Source organism: Hippocampus guttulatus, chromosome 3 (assembly GCF_054856545.1).
Source record: "Hippocampus guttulatus isolate MCC_2025c chromosome 3, RoL_Hgut_1.0, whole genome shotgun sequence".
In the NCBI taxonomy this organism is placed as follows: Eukaryota; Metazoa; Chordata; class Actinopteri; order Syngnathiformes; family Syngnathidae; genus Hippocampus; species Hippocampus guttulatus.
The window spans coordinates 24,164,597-24,186,313 of NC_141263.1; the positions used below are offsets into that span (position 1 = coordinate 24,164,597).

A 21,717-nucleotide genomic window follows, 5' to 3' on the forward strand; every position below is an offset into this window, starting at 1 on the left:
GGATTCAATTATCAAAGAATGCATAAGGTATGCGCAGGTGTCTGACCAAAACTACCTGTTGGACATTTTCCATCACACTGTGCCTGTATGTCACAGCACTTAGGAACTCGTCCTTTGATCTTGCCCTCAACACACCCAAATTTAAGCATATGTCAATGCAAAGCAGTACATTGCTTTGTGTAGAGTGAAGTTGACAAGAGTGCTTATAAACGCAGTGGAAACAATAATAATAATAATGCATTTTATTTAAAAGCGCCTTTCATGCCACCCAAGGACACTGTACAGACAATAAGAAAATACAATGTAAAAATTAGTAAACGAGATATTATATAAAAACAGGACATAAAATCATAAAAACATAGGAAATGGAAGAGCTATGTGTTGTAGGCAATCCTGAACAGGTGTATAAAAAGAATTGTGGCCCATCGACAGCAATGTTGCTACTCAATGTCACTTTTCCATTACAGTGGCCAGAACGGCCCCACACCACAACACACCACACTAGCCTCTCTTGGCCCAGCCTGCTTTTCCATCACACCAGGCGTGGGGTGGGATCAATTGAACTCTGCAAGCCTGTACTGCACAATGCACTATTGCAGTGTATAGGGTTCTGTCATACCATTTCACGCGTGCCGGGTACTGTTTTTGCGGCGGTTCAAAATATGAATTGCCGTTGCATGATGTAGTGACGTTGCAAAGTACAGCCCATCAAATGCATAGAAGCATTCACATGTAGAAGAAAAATGAACTTCCGGGTTTAAGCCGGTGGGTGAGACACTGAAAAGTGACCATTTTGGAGGTGCAAGGTTTTGCCCTGTCGCCAACGCTATGCGGATTTGCACTTTTTAAAAAAATTCATTCAACACAATTCATTGCATACCGTCCAGCATAACCCCAAGCTATGGCACCTCAAGCTCTCTGAAGGTGTTGAATTGCCAGGTTGAGTTTGTCCCCAGCGCCCCAGTTTGGGCAGAACAATGACGAAATTCTGGGTCTCGCGTACTGTACGTGAAAAACTATGAAGTGATTTGTGTCCTAGCATTCCTGGAGTTCCACATGGTCCTAAAAAATTGTCATGAAAGCAGAGCGTTCACGGTGTTCTGAAACGATAGTCCTGTAGCCAGACCAATGTTCTCCAATATTCAGATCCCAGGCAACCAATCATCCATCCATCCAATCGTCCGTCCATCCATTGTTTCGCGGTCTGGTCAGTTGATCCTCTGGGACTTGGGTTACAGCTGAAGAGGCCATCTCAATTTTCGCAACCTTTTCAATACCCCCTACCCTCTATTTGGCCAGGTGACCCATCTTCATGACACGAGGAGTCATATTTCTTGTTTTCTTTTTATGACGGCTCACATCGGCATTGACCGCAACGGACAGGATCGCTATGCCAACCTTTCACCGACGGATGCAGTGAAGTCTTCCATTTCTAGTAATTTGGAAATGCATGCATTATGTTGGAGAGCCAATAGTACAAAATATGGGTGGCGTTTGCAGAATAGACATTGATAATCTCCTCATAGAATTATTGGTTAACCAGTGTATTCGGGTTGAACATCTACATGGGGATTTTGATCCAACTAAAGGAGGGAAAATCTTAGTTTAACAAATATTGCAATACAAATGGAAAAGAAATCTGCAAATATTCAAATGTGCAGCTTTTCATACAAAACAAATACACTGACATATAATCGTTATTAGTTCTATTTTAGTGCAATTTTATATATATATTAGTATGAAATATAAAGTATATTGCAGTACTGTATTCCAACAAAATCTCCATGATTTGTAGTTAAATGTCAAATGCACTCATTTGAATCTTTTTGGCCAATTATGTTAAAAAAAAAGATTTTTGTTGCCAGTGGTTTGGCATACAATGGTACCAATATATTAGTTCATTAATTCTAATTTATTAATCAAACATTTTATTTTTAAAAAAATCATTCATGCCAGTTGTATGTGTAAAATTGGAATGAAGTGACGAGCGGGCTATTTGTTTAGAATGTCAAAATCAACCAGCCGGCTTCACGTGCTGCAGTGCGCCGGCTCACATCTGCTTACAATATTTTTGACACGGCAACGCTAATAAATAGAAGTCGGCGAGTAACTACACTAAACACTTGTCAAGCAGATCTACGCGGCTCGGTGTACAAAGCCGCTCTCACACGTCGTAAAGACAGTTTTATTATACAGTCGATTCGAAGCTTGTCGGGGCACGAATGGTCCCGCGTACAGTACAGCATTTTTTTTTTTCCTGAGTTACTCTGTTTGAAGGTTGACCGTATATGCCGTTGAAGTGTACCTGCATGGCATCGCATCCAGATTTATAGCCGGTTTGCTCTTTACAAAATTGTAATCGCACACTTGAGCTTCTAATAGTGTTATTATGAGCGGTCTGACAAGCCAACCCCCACCCCCACACCCTACATCCCGCAGCTTTGTGAGCTGCTCCTGGGGAAATTTACAGCTCCTGACTGTGGTTTGGAGCCTGGCCAGTTATTTTCCACGATGGAGTTGACAGAGCGCACGAGACAGCTCCTTTAGAGTATCGGCAGGCTTCCTTCACCGTACTAGCGCTTACTTATGTGTCCCTGCTGCTTCTTGGGGAGGCGGGGGGGGGGGGGGGGGCTGACTTTCTCAGCCATTCTAACTTTCCACATTTGTATTTGTGTTTCACTGTTTGCAGTGTGTAACAAACAAGTGAACGTGCATCGACGACTCTAGCTGTTCTTGCCGCCTCCGTGTGCTAGATAACATTACGGGACATGAATTGCTCCAGTTGACACAATTGGTGATGTATTTAAAGTTCACTTGTAACTCAGATTTTTGCCTGCCACTCAAATCGAGTCTGTGTCTCATGAAGCTCATAAATTGAGGCACTCGTAAGTCAAGGTACCACTGTGCTTCCTAAAATGAATGCCCTTGCATGTGAGAAATGTGAGCCTCAGTCGCACTTTTCAGCAGTTGCTCACATGCACATGCTACAAAATGTGCAGCATTTTCACATGGCAGATTTGTTGGTGTTCACATGATGTTTTTAAAAAGTGTGCTTTAATAAATTCAAATGTATTTTAAACATGGGGGAGGGTTGAAATGAACGTTTTAATATGATCACAGATTTTCACTCGGCGAGTGGGTCTTAAATGTATCTATCCCCCGCGATGAACGGAGGTTGGCTGCATCGATCAACATAATATGGACTTAATTAGATGAGCGTCCCTCACAGTGTGCGTCCCCCAACCCCCCTGTCAGCTGTGGCTCGGAACGCATGCTTAGAATAGCAATGCGTCTATAGTGTAGCGTTACATTGAACCTACCTTATGTGGCGGCTGCGCATCTGACCACTTGATATGAATTGGTGTCTGAACTAAAGATAGCAAATTCCACACACTGTGGCCTTTTTTTTTTAAACCTCTTATGTCCGTGACCATACATTAAAAATAAAACAAACATTCCGCCAGTGTGTACAGCGAGGTCCAGAGAATATGCTGCCCCTCACCCGACTTGTATAAACCAAACAGCCAGTCTCTGCCCGACTTAAAGTAAACTTTTCGCTTGGAGTCCAGACCCACATTTCTCTTGTGAGCATCTGTACCAAATCAGTGGCGGCTGTCTGACACTACCACAAAGTTAGAAGATTGGGATACACACTAAATCCTAAAAAGTTTAGAAATTGCCTTTCTTATAAGCTATATTAATAGTGAAAAAAATAATAACTAAAGCATTTTATAAAGGTCGTAAATCATGCGAATAGGTGAGTATTTCCATGTATAATTGGGGACAGATGCATAGTGAATAGTGAACCACGAATAGGTGGGTTGTTGCTGTACAATAATCCGCCACGATATTGCGGTTCACACTTGGTGGTTCTGCTACAGCATATCACGGATTTGGCTTCATGACGTTGATGACTGTTTATTAAACCATCCAAGTACAGTGGTACGTCTACGAACGACATTTATTGACTCAGGAAGAAATTTCTTAACTAGGAAATTTTGTAAGAGACACGTTTTCCATGTAAATACCCTAATCCGTTCCAAGCCTCCCCAAAATTCAGCCGTAAATGTTTTCTAAGTCATAAAAATGCATCAAAATATGTAACAAATTCATGTTCCAAGTGTCCCTCTTAGCCAATGGAATGCTAGGTAATAGCCAATGGCAGAGCAGCTATAAGCATGTTGCGTTCAGGAAACTCGGAGCTGCGAGTAGCAGCCCATACTGTGTTTTTACCTTTCGTATCTTAAAATCTTTTTTGTAACAAGAGGCAATATTTTCCTGTTGAGACGTTTCAGAACTTGAACATTTTGTATGGCGAGACGTTCCTAAGTAGAGCTACTGTACCTTTTTTTATTTGTTAGACTGGGCTATCGGAACGAAGCGTAATTATTACATGGTGACGCCTTTGTGTTGGTCAAGGTGGAGGGAAGAGGAAGACACTGTTGCTCTCAGACACTTCCATGGGGGCAGGGGGTCTGTTTGTGTTGGCTGACACCTTCCTTATAGCACTAATCCACTCTTTCTCCTCCCCCGTCCTTGTTTTTTTCTTTGTGAGAAGCTGAAAAGTTCTCCCTTACCCTCTGCCCCAAGCCTTTTCATTACATTAACGTCTAGAATGGGTATAAAGGTCTGCTGTTCACTGGAATTGTAAAGACATAACTGTTAAACATGAGTTTCAGACCACGTTTTCCTTTTATTTGACTCTTTTTCTTACAGGAAAGCCTTGCAGTCTTCGTTTGCGGCTAGCTCGGTCAAGCATTCATTTCCGGTCGGTCACGAGGCTGTCCTTCAATTATTTAAAAAGGAAAAAAAAAAAATTCCAGCGTATCACGACAGGGATATTTATCTTACCACTACTACTGGCATCAGGAGGCACCTAATTGATTTATTATGGAAGCCCTTTAATGTGGACAGCTGCTTCCTGCTAAAAAAAATAGGTCATGGGTTAAATTAAACGACCATGTTCCTTCTTTTTGGCACACAAATTGCAGCCTGAGGAGTGGAATGTAAATGTTGTGTTTAGGGTTGCAACTAAAAATTATTTTGTCCATTAATGGATCACTCGTTTGGTCCGTAACATGTCAGAAAATAGGCGAAATGACGGATGTTCCGGCATTCGTTCATGATTGTGATATTCTCGCACCTGCAGACTTCCTCCAGTTTCGAAAAGAAATGTTTTTGGGTGTTAAGACTGGAACATTTTTAATCAGTTACATACCAAAAGTCGCAACGTTTGAAGACCTGATTTCACACGTTTTGTCACCAAAATGCTGCCGTTTATTTTGAAAAGTTCGATGCCATTTTGGTGTATCTGGCATTCTTGCGCTTTTGAAAAGGGGAATTTTGCAGTATTTGTCTAAAAACAGCAGTCGTCATATAATCAGCGGCCCAAAGGAAAGTTTTTATCCATTTAAAGGTGAGAAGGTCCATGAATCTAGTTTTTAAAAAAAATTTCTCTTGATTTTTGTGAGAGAGTCTTTTTCACTTCCATCAACGCTGCCTATCTGCATGACTTGATCTGCAGTCCCCCTATCATGACCAGTCTAGCCACTGGAGGGCTACAGCCGTGTGGCAAGAGGAAGGAATCAGGGAGTGATGTCGGGGGTGGGGGGGGGGGCAAAGTGACCCCTGACCCCTGTTGCCATTAATCACGAGGCTCCTGATGGCCTTGTCCCTGGGGGGAAATCAGTCCAGGGCAAAGGATGATGGGAGGTGAAGCCTGCAGCCAATTACAGATGGGCTGGGAGCAGCTGAGTGGACAGATCAGGGCTTTATAGAGAGATGAAATGAGCGCTGGGTTGCCATGTGAGCCCGACGGGGCTCCTGTCCTTCTCAACGCCACGTCATCACCGACACTCCACCGGCGCTCTGCTAGTAAAACGAGCAGATGGAGAAGTCGCAACAATTACAACGGCAGAAATGGCCGCCTGTGATGAAAGTACACTTGGCTCTGCTGTGATCAAAAGAGGTGTTTGGGTCGGTCCAATTAGGCTGCTTAGAGTTAAACGGCGCAGATGTTGCACAGCAAAGGCAACAGTGGCTTGTTGACTCTCTGGACACAGCTGTTGCCAAAGTGTGTGGGGGGGGGGGGGATTCCCCAAAATTTTAGACAGAATTATTACATATCTGTCTCCATAATGCGATTGCACCAGACTGAAATTCGAAACCTTGCGTTGATCAGTTAATGCCGTCTTCTCAGGTCTCAAACACCACTTAGGACAGGCACAAAATTAAGTCGGTATAGTAAGCCCCCACTATTCACGGTGACTAGGAATCGAGCCCGATCACACGTAATTGACCGCGCCTCAAACGATGTTTAAAATTGCCTTAATCAATAAATTCTTAAGTATACTCCAAAATATGATTGCAAAAACGTTCCAATCATTTTAACTTGACTTGACAACGTTGCCCTTAAAATGGGTTACACCAAAAGTGCACATGCAGGAAAGACTTTCGTGAACAACCCAGGCTAAACCGGGCTTTTCACTGACATATTAAGATGCTCGTCTCTCAGTGGAAATGTTTCACTCAAACGTACTTCATGAGACCAATCACTACTTTCCTCTTGGCCAGTGCTTTGGCACCACCTTTTTGACGTCTTATAGCAAAAATGCAACTAGCATCGGCTAAGTTCCACAAAATAAATAATAGTAATCATCGGCATTATCATGAATACCAAAGTGCAATAGGTGGAGGTTCGCTGTTCATTCTTGATGACCCTGGTGCTGAATCTGTCTTGACATCGCTCTAAAATAGTGACATACATGCTTTTCATGGGACAACAACTTCATTGACTGAGGTCCTGTTTTAAAAACACATCTGTCTTTGTACACGTGAAGTGTGGCGCGAGCTGTTTGTGACCTCACTAGCAGCTGGCCAGGCCATCACCACGTCAGGGGGGGGGGTGTTAGGGGGCAAAGCACTCTTTGTTGTGGGCTCATTGTTGCGGCTTGAAAACATGGCTTCCTGCTGACCTGCACTTTAATTCACACATCAATAACCCCTGGCTGATCTCTGACCTTGCTGGTTGTACTAATTGTTTGATGTGGGCTTGATGCGGCATCAAATAAGTGACACCCAACACTTTTGGTCCGTGTTCTGGAAACATGGCAAAAAGGCAATCAAAAAAATATTTTCAGGCCTTGCCGGGATGTGTCGTAGCAGCATTTGTAGCCATTCAGCTCTGTACAATCTCATATTACACTCATGTTCCGTGTCATGTCACTCCATCGTAGAGCTAGGCGATATGACACTATATATCGCGGAGTCACTGTACATAACAAACCTATGGTGCAAAATTAAAAAAATGATTGCAAATAAGCGCCTCCACATCTGAGACCATGGTCCTCAGTCGAAAAAGGGTAGATTACCCTCTCCAGGTCAGGGATGAGATCCTGCCCCAATTGGAGGAGTTCAACAGGTGGACCGGCGCATTACATGCGATGATGCGTGATGCTGTATCGGTCATTTATCTTTTGCCGATTACAATAAATAAATAGAAGTCCATATGCTCTCGAACGGCTGACCGTGAATGAGCTAAATCACTTTGCCCTACTCCATAGGTGCCACCTTCCTAAAATAATGTAGCTTAAGCCCCCCCCCCCCCCCAACCCCCCATTTCTTTCCGAAAACCAAACCAAATACTGGTTCTATTGTATGTATATACAATAAAAAACCCCATTAACTTTGGGGTAGAATCGACTGGGATGTCGCCGATTTCAGCAAGAGGTGGTCAGCATTTTGAGATGTTTAAGGCCCAAGAAACATTTTGTCCAAATATGACCTGGGCCGTGATTTTCAGAGGATGACGCTACGTACTTGTCTCAGTATCTGTTTGCAAAAGAAGCTGGCGCTCTTGTTTTGCCTCACGTTAACTGGCTTTGCAGATTAGACCAATGTTTCCCCTGCCACAACATTTATCTGCAGCTTTGGTGAACCCAGCGGCACCAACACCTCGACGGCAAGCTTCTGTGCCACCACATACGCACCATTGCTATTGCCAGGTCTGAATTGTTCCGTCGTGAGGTAGACAGTAAACATCTTCACCTCCATGTCAGAACACACTTTGCTCGACTTTGCATTTATTTGAATGTTGAAAGCAAATCCCCCCCCCCCCCAATAGGAAATAATGACAATGAAACAATACAGGTCAAACTGTCACCATTTATCTTAAACCCCCTGTTATTTTTGGTACCTTTGCTCTGCCGTAAATGTTCACAGATTCATGTGACCCACTTGAGTCATTAAAGCTCTAAAAATGCTTTTTATACAGTATTCTTAAAAGACTAAATCTGTTCGAAAGTTTTCTCCAAATTTGCTTCTTTGTGTTCAACTGCATATTTGGAAATTATTCTATTTTAAAACCAAATTTCTAAAGACGGTTAGTTTTTTTTGTTTTTGTTTTTTGGGTGCAAACATATACTTTTTGTCCTATATACGTCATCTCTCACAGTTCACGTTTAGGCCTTATTTTACAACTATTACAACGGTCAACTGTTTTGAAAATGTTGATGGTCAAACGCACAGGTGTCAAAGTCAAGGCCCGGGGGCCAGATCTGGCCTGCCACATCATTCTATGTGGCCCGCGAAAACAAATCATGCATGTCAAGTTCCATGATGCTTCCTAAAGTCTGAACCAAAATTTGAAATTGTCACATATAATCCACAATAACAGTCATTATTCTTGACTTCTGATTTTAAAATTAGTTATTCATCAATTTGTTGTGCGCTGTGTATGCAATATGTGGAGGGGATTAAACATTTATATGGTTTCCCAAAATTCATAATGGCCCTCCAAGGGCAACTGTAACTACAATGTGCCCCGCGACAAAAATGAGTTTGACACCCCTGGTCAAACATGTTGCTAGTCTGATTGGCGTTTTTGCCATATGATCGTCACGCAGGCCTTATTTTGACACACCCCGACAACACAATCCCATTCTGTTGACTGTGTATTCCATGTGACGCGCTGTACACGCCCCATTGTTGACCCCTACAATGAGGAAAGAGCAATGCCAAAAAATGCTTGGCTGCCGCCACGTCACATGACATGCATGTGAACAAGCATGTAAACATTGTGCTTGTACATCTGTTTGTGTTTGCCTTTAGATGGGATTGCAGTCTGTTGACACTCTATGACAATCTTGTCAAATGAGAACATTATTTGAACCACCGTTGTCGCAATGCATCATGGGATATATTGCTTTTCTCTACAGCGGAATAGTGGCCCTCACAGTTGTGAGTCCGCCAATGTCAATTTGCAAAACATCCACTTCCACACACCATTTCAATGTTTCAAATGCAGTTGGCGTTGAAAAAGAGTGCCGCGCAGCCAAGACCCTTGAGTCCAGAATCAGCATTGAGTTCTGAATTAGACTTCCTGCTCTAAGGCAGGTCCATTTGCCCACGTCGCCCCCGTTGCACGTGGCTTAAAGACATGTTGCTAAAATGAATCAGGGCTAATCTGCGTGGCCTGATCGCTGCTATTCGCCAAAGTCATTAATGAGTCCAATTCCAAGTTAAGGGGCTGAAGGATTGACGGGAATTAACTGGGCAGAGCAACTCTGCGTACGAGTGGCCTTGTACGTGTGCCTCGGGTGTGTGGATTTAGTGCCGCAATCCTCTAAATGAGCTTCATTATACTGGACTATCCTGCAGGTTCCACCCACTGCTGTCTGTGGATTAGCGGGTTGCTGCCCAGCCACCAGTGACTCCTCCCTCCATACTTAATTAGATGTGTTGCACTTTTTGATTCTGTACATAATACAGTACATAGTTTTGTACATAGTACAGAAACTATTTTTATCTCTATTAAGGGCTGGAGTTCAAATTTTTTATATTCGGATATCCGACTGAAAACGATATTGAATGATCGGTATTGGGATTTTTTTTAAATTGTTGTTTTTTTTGTTTTTGTGTACAAATAATTACTACAAAAGAGAAAAACATGCGACAGAACTGAATTTGCTGTTAATATTTAATTGGTAAGGTTTATGTGGGCCAGAACTCTGGTCACAAGCATTAGTTAAGATACATAACAATCATTCTAGACCAGGGGTGTCAAACTCTTTTAAGTCGCGGGCCACTTTGGAGTTGCGTCTTCCCTCGAAGGGCCGTTGCGACAGTGTAACCACAAAAATGTTTAATCGTCTCATCGCATTGTTACTTGTACACAACAGACGAATGGATTACGTCTTGAAATCGGTCAACGATAATAATTTGTTCAATTATTGTTCAAGTGAATGTAAACGGTAACAAAATGTGAACGTTATTTATTACACATGGCGATTTGACATTTCGATCCAAATTGACACGGTTTTTTTTTCTCGCGGGCCACATAAAATGAGGCAGCGGGCCGAATCTGTCCCCCAGGCCTAAAGTTTGACGCTTGATCGAAACCAAGGCGACAATATATTAGCCATGTTGTAACAAGAGCAGTTATGCATGGTGTAAAACCAGTGTATCAAACTCAAGGCCCGGGGGCCACATCTGGCCCATGTATCAAACTGTGGCCCACTAAAGCAAATAAAGTGTATCTACTTCATGTTTTGCAGCTTTGTTCTCTTCATTTGGCATAAAACCAATGGCATTTTCTTTCTTCACTTTTAACAGACATTACTCAGTCCCTCTCCCGCCATAGCCCATCGAAACATTAATTGAACAATAGTTGTAAACTTCCATTAAATATTTGCTTGCCACAGTTTTGCATGAACTCTGATTTCAAATTAAATGTGTTGTCAACAGGATATATTAACAATGAACTCCAAGGGCAATTGGGTAATATTTCTGGAATAATCTGATGATTAGCCTGTACGTTGACATGGTTTTCAGTCATAACAGCCCGCTGAGGGAAACTAGATTATAACTACGATGTGGCGCTTGACCAAATTGAGTTTGACATCCCTTGTTTTGAAGAACAAAAGTGTGAGTCTTCAGGAGGAAGGCATGACATTTGAGTCCCCCCAGTTTGTCTCTCCGGTTGCGTTGTTTTCAATAGAATTAACAAAATAATGAGTCAACAATTGAAAAGAATAAACGATACCTTCCTCACCTCCCTTTTTGACCGTGCCCACTCCTCACTACACGCTCCCTTCATGCTTGAGTGCAGATAAGCTGTTGACAAGATTAATGCATCTGTATCAAAAGTCTCGAGCTGCTCGGCTTTGTGTTGTTTGCGAATCCCCTTTTCCAGGTCAAGCCAGATTGCCTTAACTGGGCTAATGTGTTTTCAAGCCAAATTTAACAGGCGTGCAAGACACATGCCAGCCATGTCCTGCATTACCAAATCATGAGGGGTTTTTTTCACGTATGATTCATGGTAAAACCAAAAAAAAAACCCCCCATGGCATTGGATATCCTCAATCTGATATTGGCCATTTCCCAGGGTCCTTCAGACATAAACTTCTCAAAATGTCCCTTTGCCACCCAGTTTAAATCATTCATACCTGCCGCTAAATTGTGTGTGTGTGTGGGGGGGGGGGGGCTGGAATCCAGCCTCCAAAGCCAGTTTAATGTAGCAAAACATGAAATTTGATAGCCTTGTCTTTTATGAGAAGATCCACCAAAAAGTCTCATGCATGTAAAGATACAGAAAGTCTGCCATTTTACTTTGAAGTAGTCATTTTTCCCATTTATAGGGTTCCTTTAACCCTTTCAGGGTCAGCGCTTACTACAGTGGACAGCTTATGTTATTGGGTTACAGGGTGCTCGAAAGGGGGAAAAGTGAACTACTATAGATTGTGTTCAAATTTCCATACACCATACCATATATACTAAGAATTCAAAACGTCATTATTGCTTGTGGCCAGAACAAAACAGCACACTTGGATGGCTTGCAATAATGCACTCTTGCAGAAATCCATCTTCAGTGTTATTCATCATCTTTGTATCACAGATGCATCTTATTTTGTGCCTGTTACTGTTTGCTGCATTCCCCCCCCAGCCCCCTTTTTAAGTGCTGACAAGCCTCAACAATGGAGAACTTGTCTGGCTACTCTGTCACAAATGCATGTGCAAACAAGTAATTATTGATATTACAACCACGTGATACCTGTCCCGCTTAGACGATCCAGGCGGCGTGGAATCATGTATGTTTTTTTTTTTTCTCCTCTACACCAGGCACCCCGGTCAACCGTATTCCCATCATGGCCAAGCAAGTGCTGGATCTTTACATGCTGTACAAGCTGGTGACGGAGAAGGGAGGCCTAGTGGAGGTCATCAACAAGAAGATCTGGAGAGAGATCACCAAGGGACTCAACTTGCCCACCTCCATCACCAGCGCCGCATTTACCCTGCGCACACAGTAAGACGCAAAATGGCCTCCAACACATTCTACAGTCAACTTGAAGTGATTTACTTGATTTAGTGGGGAAATAAAAAGTCAGTTTTCTGTTTTTAAAATTACAATATGGGTTCATAATGCGGCGGCCCGGTAGTCCAGTGGTTAGCGCGTCGGCTTCACAGTGCAGAGGTACCGGGTTCGATTCCAGCTCCGGCCTCCCTGTGTGGAGTTTGCATGTTCTCCCCGGGCTTGCGTGGGTTTTCCCCAGGTGCTCCGGTTTCCTCCCACATTCCAAAAACATGCATGGCAGGCTGATTGGACGCTCTAAATTGTCCCTAGGTGTGAGTGTGGGCGTGGATGGTTGTTCGTCTCTTTGTGCCCTGCGATTGGCTGGCAACTGATTCAGGGTGTCCCCCGCCTACTGCCCGAAGACGGCTGGGATAGGCTCCAGCACCCCCCGCGACCCTAGTGAGGATCAAGCGGTTCGGAAAATGGATGGATGGATAATTAGGACCCAGGCATCTGGCCGTGGGAAGGTCCATCTAGATTCGCTGTTTATCATCAATGAGTCACCTTTGATGGCTGCAACATCTATGAAAACTTAGTCCCCAAAACCTCCAAACTCACAAAGTAGCACCAACTGAAAAGATTTTGCTCCCGATCCCAGGTTTACCAAGCAACACGAAATCGGGTATCGTATCACAACAACAACAAAAAGTCTCAAGGAGGTATGCCCAAACTTCAAGAGGAAGTTGGGTATTTTGGTTTGAAGGAGCCATTTTGAGTAAATTCCAAGCCTTGTACTTTGACAAGATCCTACAAGGGAATAAGGGAATTTGGACAAATCAGCCCCAGTCAGAAGCAAATGTCCTTTAAAATGACCAAGCTTTTTTTTTTTTTAACTATACCATGCATTGTGGCCAAAGCATGGCATCAAAGTTAAATAATTATTTCAACAATATTTGGGAAGTTCAATAAAAATATCTCTGACACCAATTTCATTAATCAACATGAAATTGGTTTATGTGTCTATTATGAAAGGACATGGAAAAGTGTCAAGTACCCAAGTCCAAAATTGAACAGGAAGCAGGCCTTGTTGGGCGAATTTCTGAGCTCGCGCTTTGGCAACTCCCACTATAGAATTTGTCCACATCCACCCCAATCAGGAACAGGCATTCTAGAAGTTGGTGTTAAATTGTCAAGCTTTTTTGCCTGAGCTATGTAATGTGGCCAGAGCATTGCGCTAAATTTCACATGTGCGGAATTGAAAATAGTCTGCCATCTTGGGCAAATTCCACAGCTTGGGCTTTGAATTGCTGTTTATAATTATATTGGAAATTCAATTTTTTTCTAGCAGTTCCATTTCAATGCGGGGCCAATCAAATGCTCTCACAGGTCATGTGCTGTATGACCCACGTGCCCCATGTTGCGCAGTTTAGCCACAAGCGTGTGTTTGCGTGCCTCACCCGCTGTATTTGTACACATGCCTCCATTTGTCTCCTCCACCGAGCCACTTTCCCTTCTCACCTCCAATCCCCTGCGTCTATTACATCACATTGATTGATCACTATTCATTTATTGATCGCGTAGGTTCAGAGTTCGCCATGACTAAGGTGGCCGCCTGAGTGACAGCTCGAAGCTGGAGAACGCTTCAGATGGTGCCGCCACCATAACGGATAGAAAAGCTGGAATGGACTGTCACACCACATTGTCCACTAATAAGGATGCCCTAATGAAGCCTCATGTATTTTTAATGTGCTCCGCAGGCTCTATCTAATGGATACTGGGGCTCTTAGCGCCTTATTGATCCGCCGTGATGCAGTCAGCATACATAATAACACTGCATGTTCATTTTAACTTGCGTTCTAATGGCAGAAAAAACACTGAAGCTGTGACTGTGCATGTACTGCGTGACGTCAGCGCAACACTCAGCATGTTTTGTACACTTCGACACACAGTGCACCATGACGCATCGCAGTCTCTCCAGTCTGGGTGAAAGAGAGCAAGGCTGTCTCATATTTATTTCTGTAGCTACTGGAAGGAGACCAGCTTTAGCTTTAGCTTTCATCGTAAAACTTTACGAGAAGCAACCAAGTGCAGTATGTGGAGTACTCTTACTGCAATGCTAAAGCACACACTATTAACCAAGCTCCTTGAATGTATTTGAACTCAAGCCATTTGGCATTTGTATCTCGTTTCGCAGGTACATGAAGTATTTGTACCCCTACGAGTGCGAGCGTAAGGGCCTTAGCTCCCCGGGCGAGCTCCAGGCCGCCATCGACAGCAACCGACGCGAGGGCCGCCGCCCCAGCTACAGCAGCAGCCTCTTCCGCTTCTCGCCGTCGCCCAGCACTGCCCCTCACATCCTCTCACCTCCCAAGATGCACCTATCCGCCATTGGGGCTGGCACCTCTGTGGCCCTCAATGGCCTGCAGGGCTCGCCGGGGTCCGTCCTGAAGAAAGGTAATAGAACCGTACACATGCTGGACACGTTAGGTACACCATAACAAGAATGACAGACATACTTTTGGTATTAATTCAGCATTGTCTATTACTGTGGTCATATGGAGAGGTGTTTTAATGTATGAACATTGAATTAAAAGTTAAAATATGTCCATATTGGTTGTCTCTGCTATAGTTGTGTTGATCTGACCTCGAGTGTTCCAGTGAGAAGATGGTCGCTGATTAGTTAGAGAAATGGCTCCCTCTGATGCCCGTTCATAGGAACTGCAACTAGTGCTTGCATACAATACAGCGCTACTTCTAAAACTGTGTTCGCTGGTGCTGAGCAGTGGCAAACATCCTAGGTTCCGGTCAAAAGTAATTGGTAACCTTGAAGCGGTTAATTTATATGTATATTATCAGTGATTTTATTCACAGCTCTGGAAAAATTTGATGACTTTGCGTTTGGAGTTGTTATTGGGCTTTATAATAAGAATAGCAGTTCCTATTCCGGCCATGCACATAACTGACAAATATGCAGTATTTGTCTTGATAGTTGGGCATATGAAGTGTTTTAGTCCTGTGTGTGTGTGTGTGTGTGTGTGGGTTTGAGGCTGGGGGGGGCCAGGTGTGATTTGTGTCTGTGTAGCAGCCCATTCGGCCTGGGGCTCTTGAAAACTTCGAGCCTAACAAATGAATAATAACACACTTGCCAACATCACAAGGTTCCTGTTTCGGACTGTCATTACGACAGGAATGTGAACCTGCTGTCACTATTAGTAAAAGTAATCACCGTGAGGAGAGTAGCAATTGAGAAAGGTGGTCTCACGCTCTATTTTCCTCCCCCCTTCAGATGATCTGACTCCCTCCATCATGGCAGCCAGACCCTCCATGGCCCTGGCATTGGGGCAACAGCAGGTGGCGGGCCTGGCGCGCGCCGCCACACTGGAGCAGCTCAGAGAGAAGCTGGAGACCACTGGGGGCGGCGTGGCAGAGGGCCCCGAGAGGAAGATGGCGCGCCTGGCCGAGGAGCAGCAGCGTCTCATGCAACAAGCTTTTCAGCACAACTTGCTGGCCATGGCCTCACAAATGCCCATGAACCTGCGCCTCGGGGCCCCCGCTGCCACCCCCAGAGGTCAGTGCCCTCCCACCACTATTCACTTGTCGAACCTTGGAACTAATGGGAAAAAAAATGAATGAGCAGGGTTTTTGGTGTTTTTTTTTTTTTCAGATGAGAAGCAGCAGGACATGTCTCTGAGCATCTCCACCAATGGCAATGCCAGCATCACTGTCTCTGTGGAGGTCAATGGCACAATGTACTCAGGTGGGTGCCACCTTCTTTAACGTTCAGTTGCAGTCTTGAGTGACCAAGCCCTCCCGCGAATAGCAAAAAAATTCTTTTAAAAAAAAACAGCTTTGTGTTCTACGTGTATTTAAGTTCTCATTTATTAAAATACTGATATGCATGACTACAGTCAATGACAGACAGACAAGGGACTGGTCAGGCTTGCGATATGAAAGCACGGCTGTAAGTTACACAAAACTGGAAACGGGTGTACTTATCGTTATCTACAACAGATGTGACATCACAGCGTTATGTGCCAAGAGTCCATTCCTTGTCGATGCCACAAGATGACGGAAATCTCAAATTTTGTCCATATGAAGCGCCTCAACTTAATTCAATATAGTTTCTAGGCACCATGATGACGGCAAAGTGCTACTTTAGTCTAAATGAAGCTCATTAACATCGCACTTGAGACGAAGTAAAAGTACTTGTGTCAAAAAAGACACTGGTAAAAAGTACTCATTCAACTCCTGTACTTAAAGGGGAAATCAAGTAAAAAATATGTTTTACAATAATATGTTGACTAGCCTAAACACGGCATTCTGATTAATACTGCATTTGTAGAATATGAATTACACAGGAAAATCCACCCATTATCATCCATCTCATTAGGCGGCCTTTTTGCCTGGTGCTGCCACTTGCTGTCGACTGAAAATGGCCTCACAGTTGCTCAGGGCTCAGGTAACGACCGGTCATGGCTTACCTGTTTTCTGAGGTGGGTCATGTAAAGTTGGCAAGCTCAGCCGTGATTAGTAAGAAAGTTCCATCCGCACAAGTTTTGCTTCATCCGCATCGCCCAGTATGCACTTGCGCATTATGTTGTGAACTGCATTGACTATACAGTATATGGAAACTTGCCGACAGAAAAGCTCAGGTCGCGTTGAGTCTTTCACTTTCCCCCGGTATACTAAAAGCAAGCCAAGCTAGTGAGCAGTAGAAAAGCGTCAGTGATCACATTCCAAGCTGCCATTTTGTTCATGTGATGATGTCACGTATTACAGGAACACTCTTTGCCCAGAAGGCCGGAGGCTTGCTGGGGCCCACAGTGTCCACTGCCGCCTCGGCCTCCACCAGTGCTGGCTTTGGCTTCTCCGCACCCCCGAGGCAGACCCTCAGTCCCACGTCGTCCTCCTCCTCATCCTCCTCCAAGGCCCCTGGTTCGACTGAGCCGGCTCCCAATGGGTCACCGTAACTGGTCCCTTCCTGATGCCCCCAAAAAAAAATAACATCCCCTCTCTCCCCCATGCCCCGGGCCCAGCATGAATATTCTGTCCCGTGAGAAAGATTACAGACTGTTGCACAACAAATACCTCATAAAGCCTGTCCACCTCTTGGCTGTCCAATCGTGAACACAAAAGCTCGAGAATAGAACATGACAACACAACTATGCATTTCACACGCACGCACACACATATACACAACACATACACACACGAACACAACTCATGCTAGACACAATCAACGCAGCCAAAAACCCATTGACAGGTGTCGTCACAACTGAACTTGAAAATCTTTTTTTCCTCCATTTTGTCATCTTTATTTTTGATTGTGTTTTTAGAATTTTTTTTTTTTGTTGCTGATTTTACATACCTCAATCACCCAACCTGCAGTGGTGTTTTTTTTTTTTTTAACCTCAGGAGCTCAACCGCATTTAACCTCAATGTTTTCATATGCTGTTTTTTTTCTTTAACTTTTTTTTCTCTTTTTGAGTCAGGTATTTTTTCCTCAAGTGGATGATGGGACGCCATAATCGGCACGGGTAATTTCAAGGAAGAAAAAAAAAAAGAAAAAATACCTCATGGTCCTTCCCTTTGAAGTGTGGTGGGGGCAGCTCACGTCGGAAATGTGCGACGGAACAGATGGGACACTGCCCCCCTTCGTTGGACCATCCTCAAAATACAAAATGGTGTCCCTCTCTCAGGTATTTGGGGAAAGAAATCAAATATGCTCCCACCAGACCCCTACAGATGAACTTGGAAAAAATACCTCATGAGACTCTCTGTGGAGAGCCACACTGCATATACCTCATAGGGCAACCGTGATGGAAGAAGCCCCCACAGCCGCTGCCCCTCCTTCCCCCAAGAAGTGGGAACTGACAAAGAAAATGTCTACTGCTTCTGCTGCTGGTTTTTGTAACACACACACACACACACACACACCTCATTTCTCTTCCTTTTTTAATTTCAGTTGTACCACTTTTTTGGGTGGGTTGGGGGGGGGGGTCTTTTCCATGATTAGACCTTGGCTAGGAATGTTGTTAATTGGGGTTTCTTGTTGCATGCGTACAATCACATGAACTTGAACTGATTTTTAGCCTCTGTTTATTATTGCACAGCTACTAGATACCAAAAAAGGTGGTCGCCGTTGGTTTCTAATCTAATGTACAAGGCATGGAGATGCTGGAGGAAAAAAAAAAAAAGCTTTATTAGATTTTTGTCTTTCTTCCTGAACACAGTTAGTGCTTGGCTATTGCCTCCGAAAATGTGGTGGGGGCAGGGGAACAATATGCAGAACAGCGACAAAATAGCCGGCTCACAGCTGTAGCCAGTTAGCTGACATCAGTGTAGCATCTGGTGTGATGTAGGAAATAATTGTGGGACAATTGCCTTCAACACAACAGGCGGGAGAAAGTGTGCATCCATTATGGCGTTTCCATAGACACGATTTTCACACAGCATCATGACATTCTGCATTTGGATTCTTAGTACTAGATTAGCTTGTTCCCCTCAGTCTGTGTTGATGCCATTACAGAGCACATTGAGGTTATGAATGGGTCAACCAGATCAGAAGAATTTAGCCGCTTTTTCATCAGAACCAATCCTTGAGATTACCCATTGACAACATGACAGGAGAAGTGTGTGTAACACGTGAAAACCACGTTTACCCAGAACGGTGACACTGTAAAAAATATATAATAATAATAAAATGCAGAAAAATCCCAGGTTTCTTGTAAAAGGTGCTACAGGCAGTATTCAGTGCTTTATGACAAGCCGTTTCAGCATTTACCCATTTTCCTTCTCGTGTTGGATTGTCCTACTAGAAAGGAAAAAGAGCGTACTAGTACTTGGACCTTAAATTAATAATCGGTCAAGCAGCTTTCCATTGAGTGGGATTTGGAAATATCCTTTGTTTCGTTTCCACCTTGAGAATGTCCCAGTGTGTCCTGCAGAGGGCAGCATTGTTGCCACATAGACTCTGCAAGCGTATTGTATTACGAGTGAGCATTGCTAGGCGCTGCCTTAAAAGACAAGTTTGTATCAAATATTAATAATAATGCATAAGATTTATATGCCGCTTTTATGTAACACACAATGACGAATCATTTTTTAAGGTGGAAATCCACATTACTTTGGTATTTATTTTGTCTTTTTTCACAACCTAATGGATCTTGTAGGACCCACACGGACAGATCCTTAAGAGCGGCTCTACTAAAAACGTTTTGGGCCTTGAATGACTGTTTGCCATTGTGTACGTGTGGGCATGTGTGATCAAGTTCAGATACATATGGTCTGTAACACGCATTAGCATCTTTGCATTTCATACGGGGTCCAGTTTGGCAATGATGAGCACCAGGTTTGCTGACAATCCTCCAAAAAGCCGCTAGACAGCTTTTATCCTGCTTTCTGTATGATAATGTATACATGAGGTTGCCATCAGTAGTGTTGGTACATGTCATGTTTGGTGATAATCCCACAAATCTTGACATTCTGGGATTTGAACGAGCAATTCTTAACATTAGCTGATGAGCTGGGTGATACCAGTGTGAACAAGTTCTGGTTCATACCTTAGCGTCAATGCCACTGGTGTATGTCCACTTTGCTGACAATCCCCCAAAAAGCCACTAAAATCTCTTGACTGATTTGGCCTCATTCTTCAAATTTTGTTTGTTCTGCAACATACAATAGCATCATTAGCATTGATTTGGGTGGAGTTTAGCTCCTAAACCCCCCAGCTTGCTGAGAGTCAAACAAAAAAGCTGATGGTGGCTATTTTCTGCTTTTCAGGATTTGAACTAGCACTACTTCACACGAGCTGGGAGCAATTGTTAGCAATGATGTCTGTGTGAAGAAGTTTAGCTACACACATTAGCGCTGGGGTACGTCCAATTTGCTGACAATCGCCCCCAAAAGACACTAGAATCTTATTGACTTTGGGGGATTATTTTACTAGCAACTCCTCTAGTTTACTTGCCATGCTCTGTTTGTTAAATTTGTTCTGCAATAAATTAGCACCATTAGCATTCATGTGGATGGAGTTTAGCACCTAAAAATATTCTCTGCCGATAGTGGCCGTTTTTTTTTTTTTTGCTATCAGGGATTTGTACAAGCAACAATTCCTGCTAGCTGACTAGGGGATGCTAATTTTATCGACAAAGTGTGTGTGAACAAGTTCCGCAACCTTAGCATCATTACTTAATTACTGCTAAACGCCAATTTTGTTGACAATCCTCTGAAACGCTACTGGCGTCTCTTTTCGATTATCTGTGATACGAACTTTCCACTAGCCAACTTGCTCATGCACAAGTGATGCCACTTTATGCTTAATAGGTGCAGTCAGACTTTGTGATACTGTCACTTCCGATATTAGAAGATACTAGATGGAAGCTAGCATTAGCATTCAAGGCTAGCTCAATCTAAGTGAATGCGGCTGTCGTGATATTTCTGACATCATTTAAAAAGTACTAAAAAAAAAAAAGAGCACCCCATAACCCCCCTTTTCACACCACAATACCTCAATGCGGCTAGCGAGAACATTCAAGGTAAACATCAAGGAAAGAAACAGCGCTGCCGCTTGGCTGAATGCTACTTAAGACTGACTGTTTGCTGTTCCATTTTGGGAGTTTTTGTTTGTTTCTTTGTTTAGTTGGCAGTAACTGCAGTCGAGCTCATCACACGGGAAGCTGTCACGCTCTGCACATGTTTAAAATAATAATTAAAAGTGGGGGGAGTTAATTTAGCTTTAAGATAAAGAACTAACCTGATCTTTGTTTCAATAAAAATTTGTAAAAATAAAAAAAACCAACGAAAATATATTAAATGAAAAAATCTGCGCATTATGCAAAATGGTTATCAGATACCTCATTTATCAATTTTCTTTGATGTTGTCTTTGGCTTGTACAATGCTCCGTATATTCTTTCAACTGTGGGGTTTGTGCATATTTTTGTACTGTTGTTATTATGCGGACATGATGATGATGATATGACTTCTATATAAATATTATAGGTTTTTTTTCTCTGATTCAAACAACAACAAGGAAAAAAGAACGTGGACAAAATGGCGGTGAATGCTTGTTAAAACGTTTGTTTTTTTGTGCTGATTGTATTTAAGAGGAGCACTTTTTGGCAAAGTGGTTTTCACACATTCACTTTTGTTCATATGGTTAGTAATATAAAGACGTGGTTCTCAGGGCTTTAAACTTGTTTGTCATGATAAAGTTTTACTTTATATCTTAATTCCATTTCTGGCCTGTGTCTTTATTTTAGAACACACTGTGTGTGTGTGGGGGGGGGGGTGTGTGTCAGTCCCCTTATTTTGAAATCTCCCTCCCGAGGTGTCGCGTTTCTTCACGTGACGGCAGAACTGTTGGGTGACTACGGAATTGTGGTCCAGATGTTTGGCAAATGTCTATCTACGGAGTAGCTCTTTCACA

General features: G+C 43.3%; 1 protein-coding gene across 1 annotated transcript in view; it reads left to right on the forward strand.

Annotated features, from left to right (window-relative positions):
- Positions 1-18,247, forward strand: part of LOC147207929 (AT-rich interactive domain-containing protein 3B-like) — a 64,703-nt gene extending 46,456 nt beyond the window's left edge. Inside the window, exons 5-9 of the mRNA XM_086107573.1 lie at positions 12,118-12,301; positions 14,484-14,743; positions 15,576-15,857; positions 15,954-16,046; positions 17,069-18,247. Coding sequence (XP_085963699.1) covers positions 12,118-12,301; positions 14,484-14,743; positions 15,576-15,857; positions 15,954-16,046; positions 17,069-17,259 — 1,010 coding nt within the window. The 3' untranslated portion in view covers positions 17,260-18,247. The remainder of the gene's footprint in view (positions 1-12,117; positions 12,302-14,483; positions 14,744-15,575; positions 15,858-15,953; positions 16,047-17,068) is intronic.
- The last annotated feature ends 3,470 nt before the right edge of the window (positions 18,248-21,717 follow it).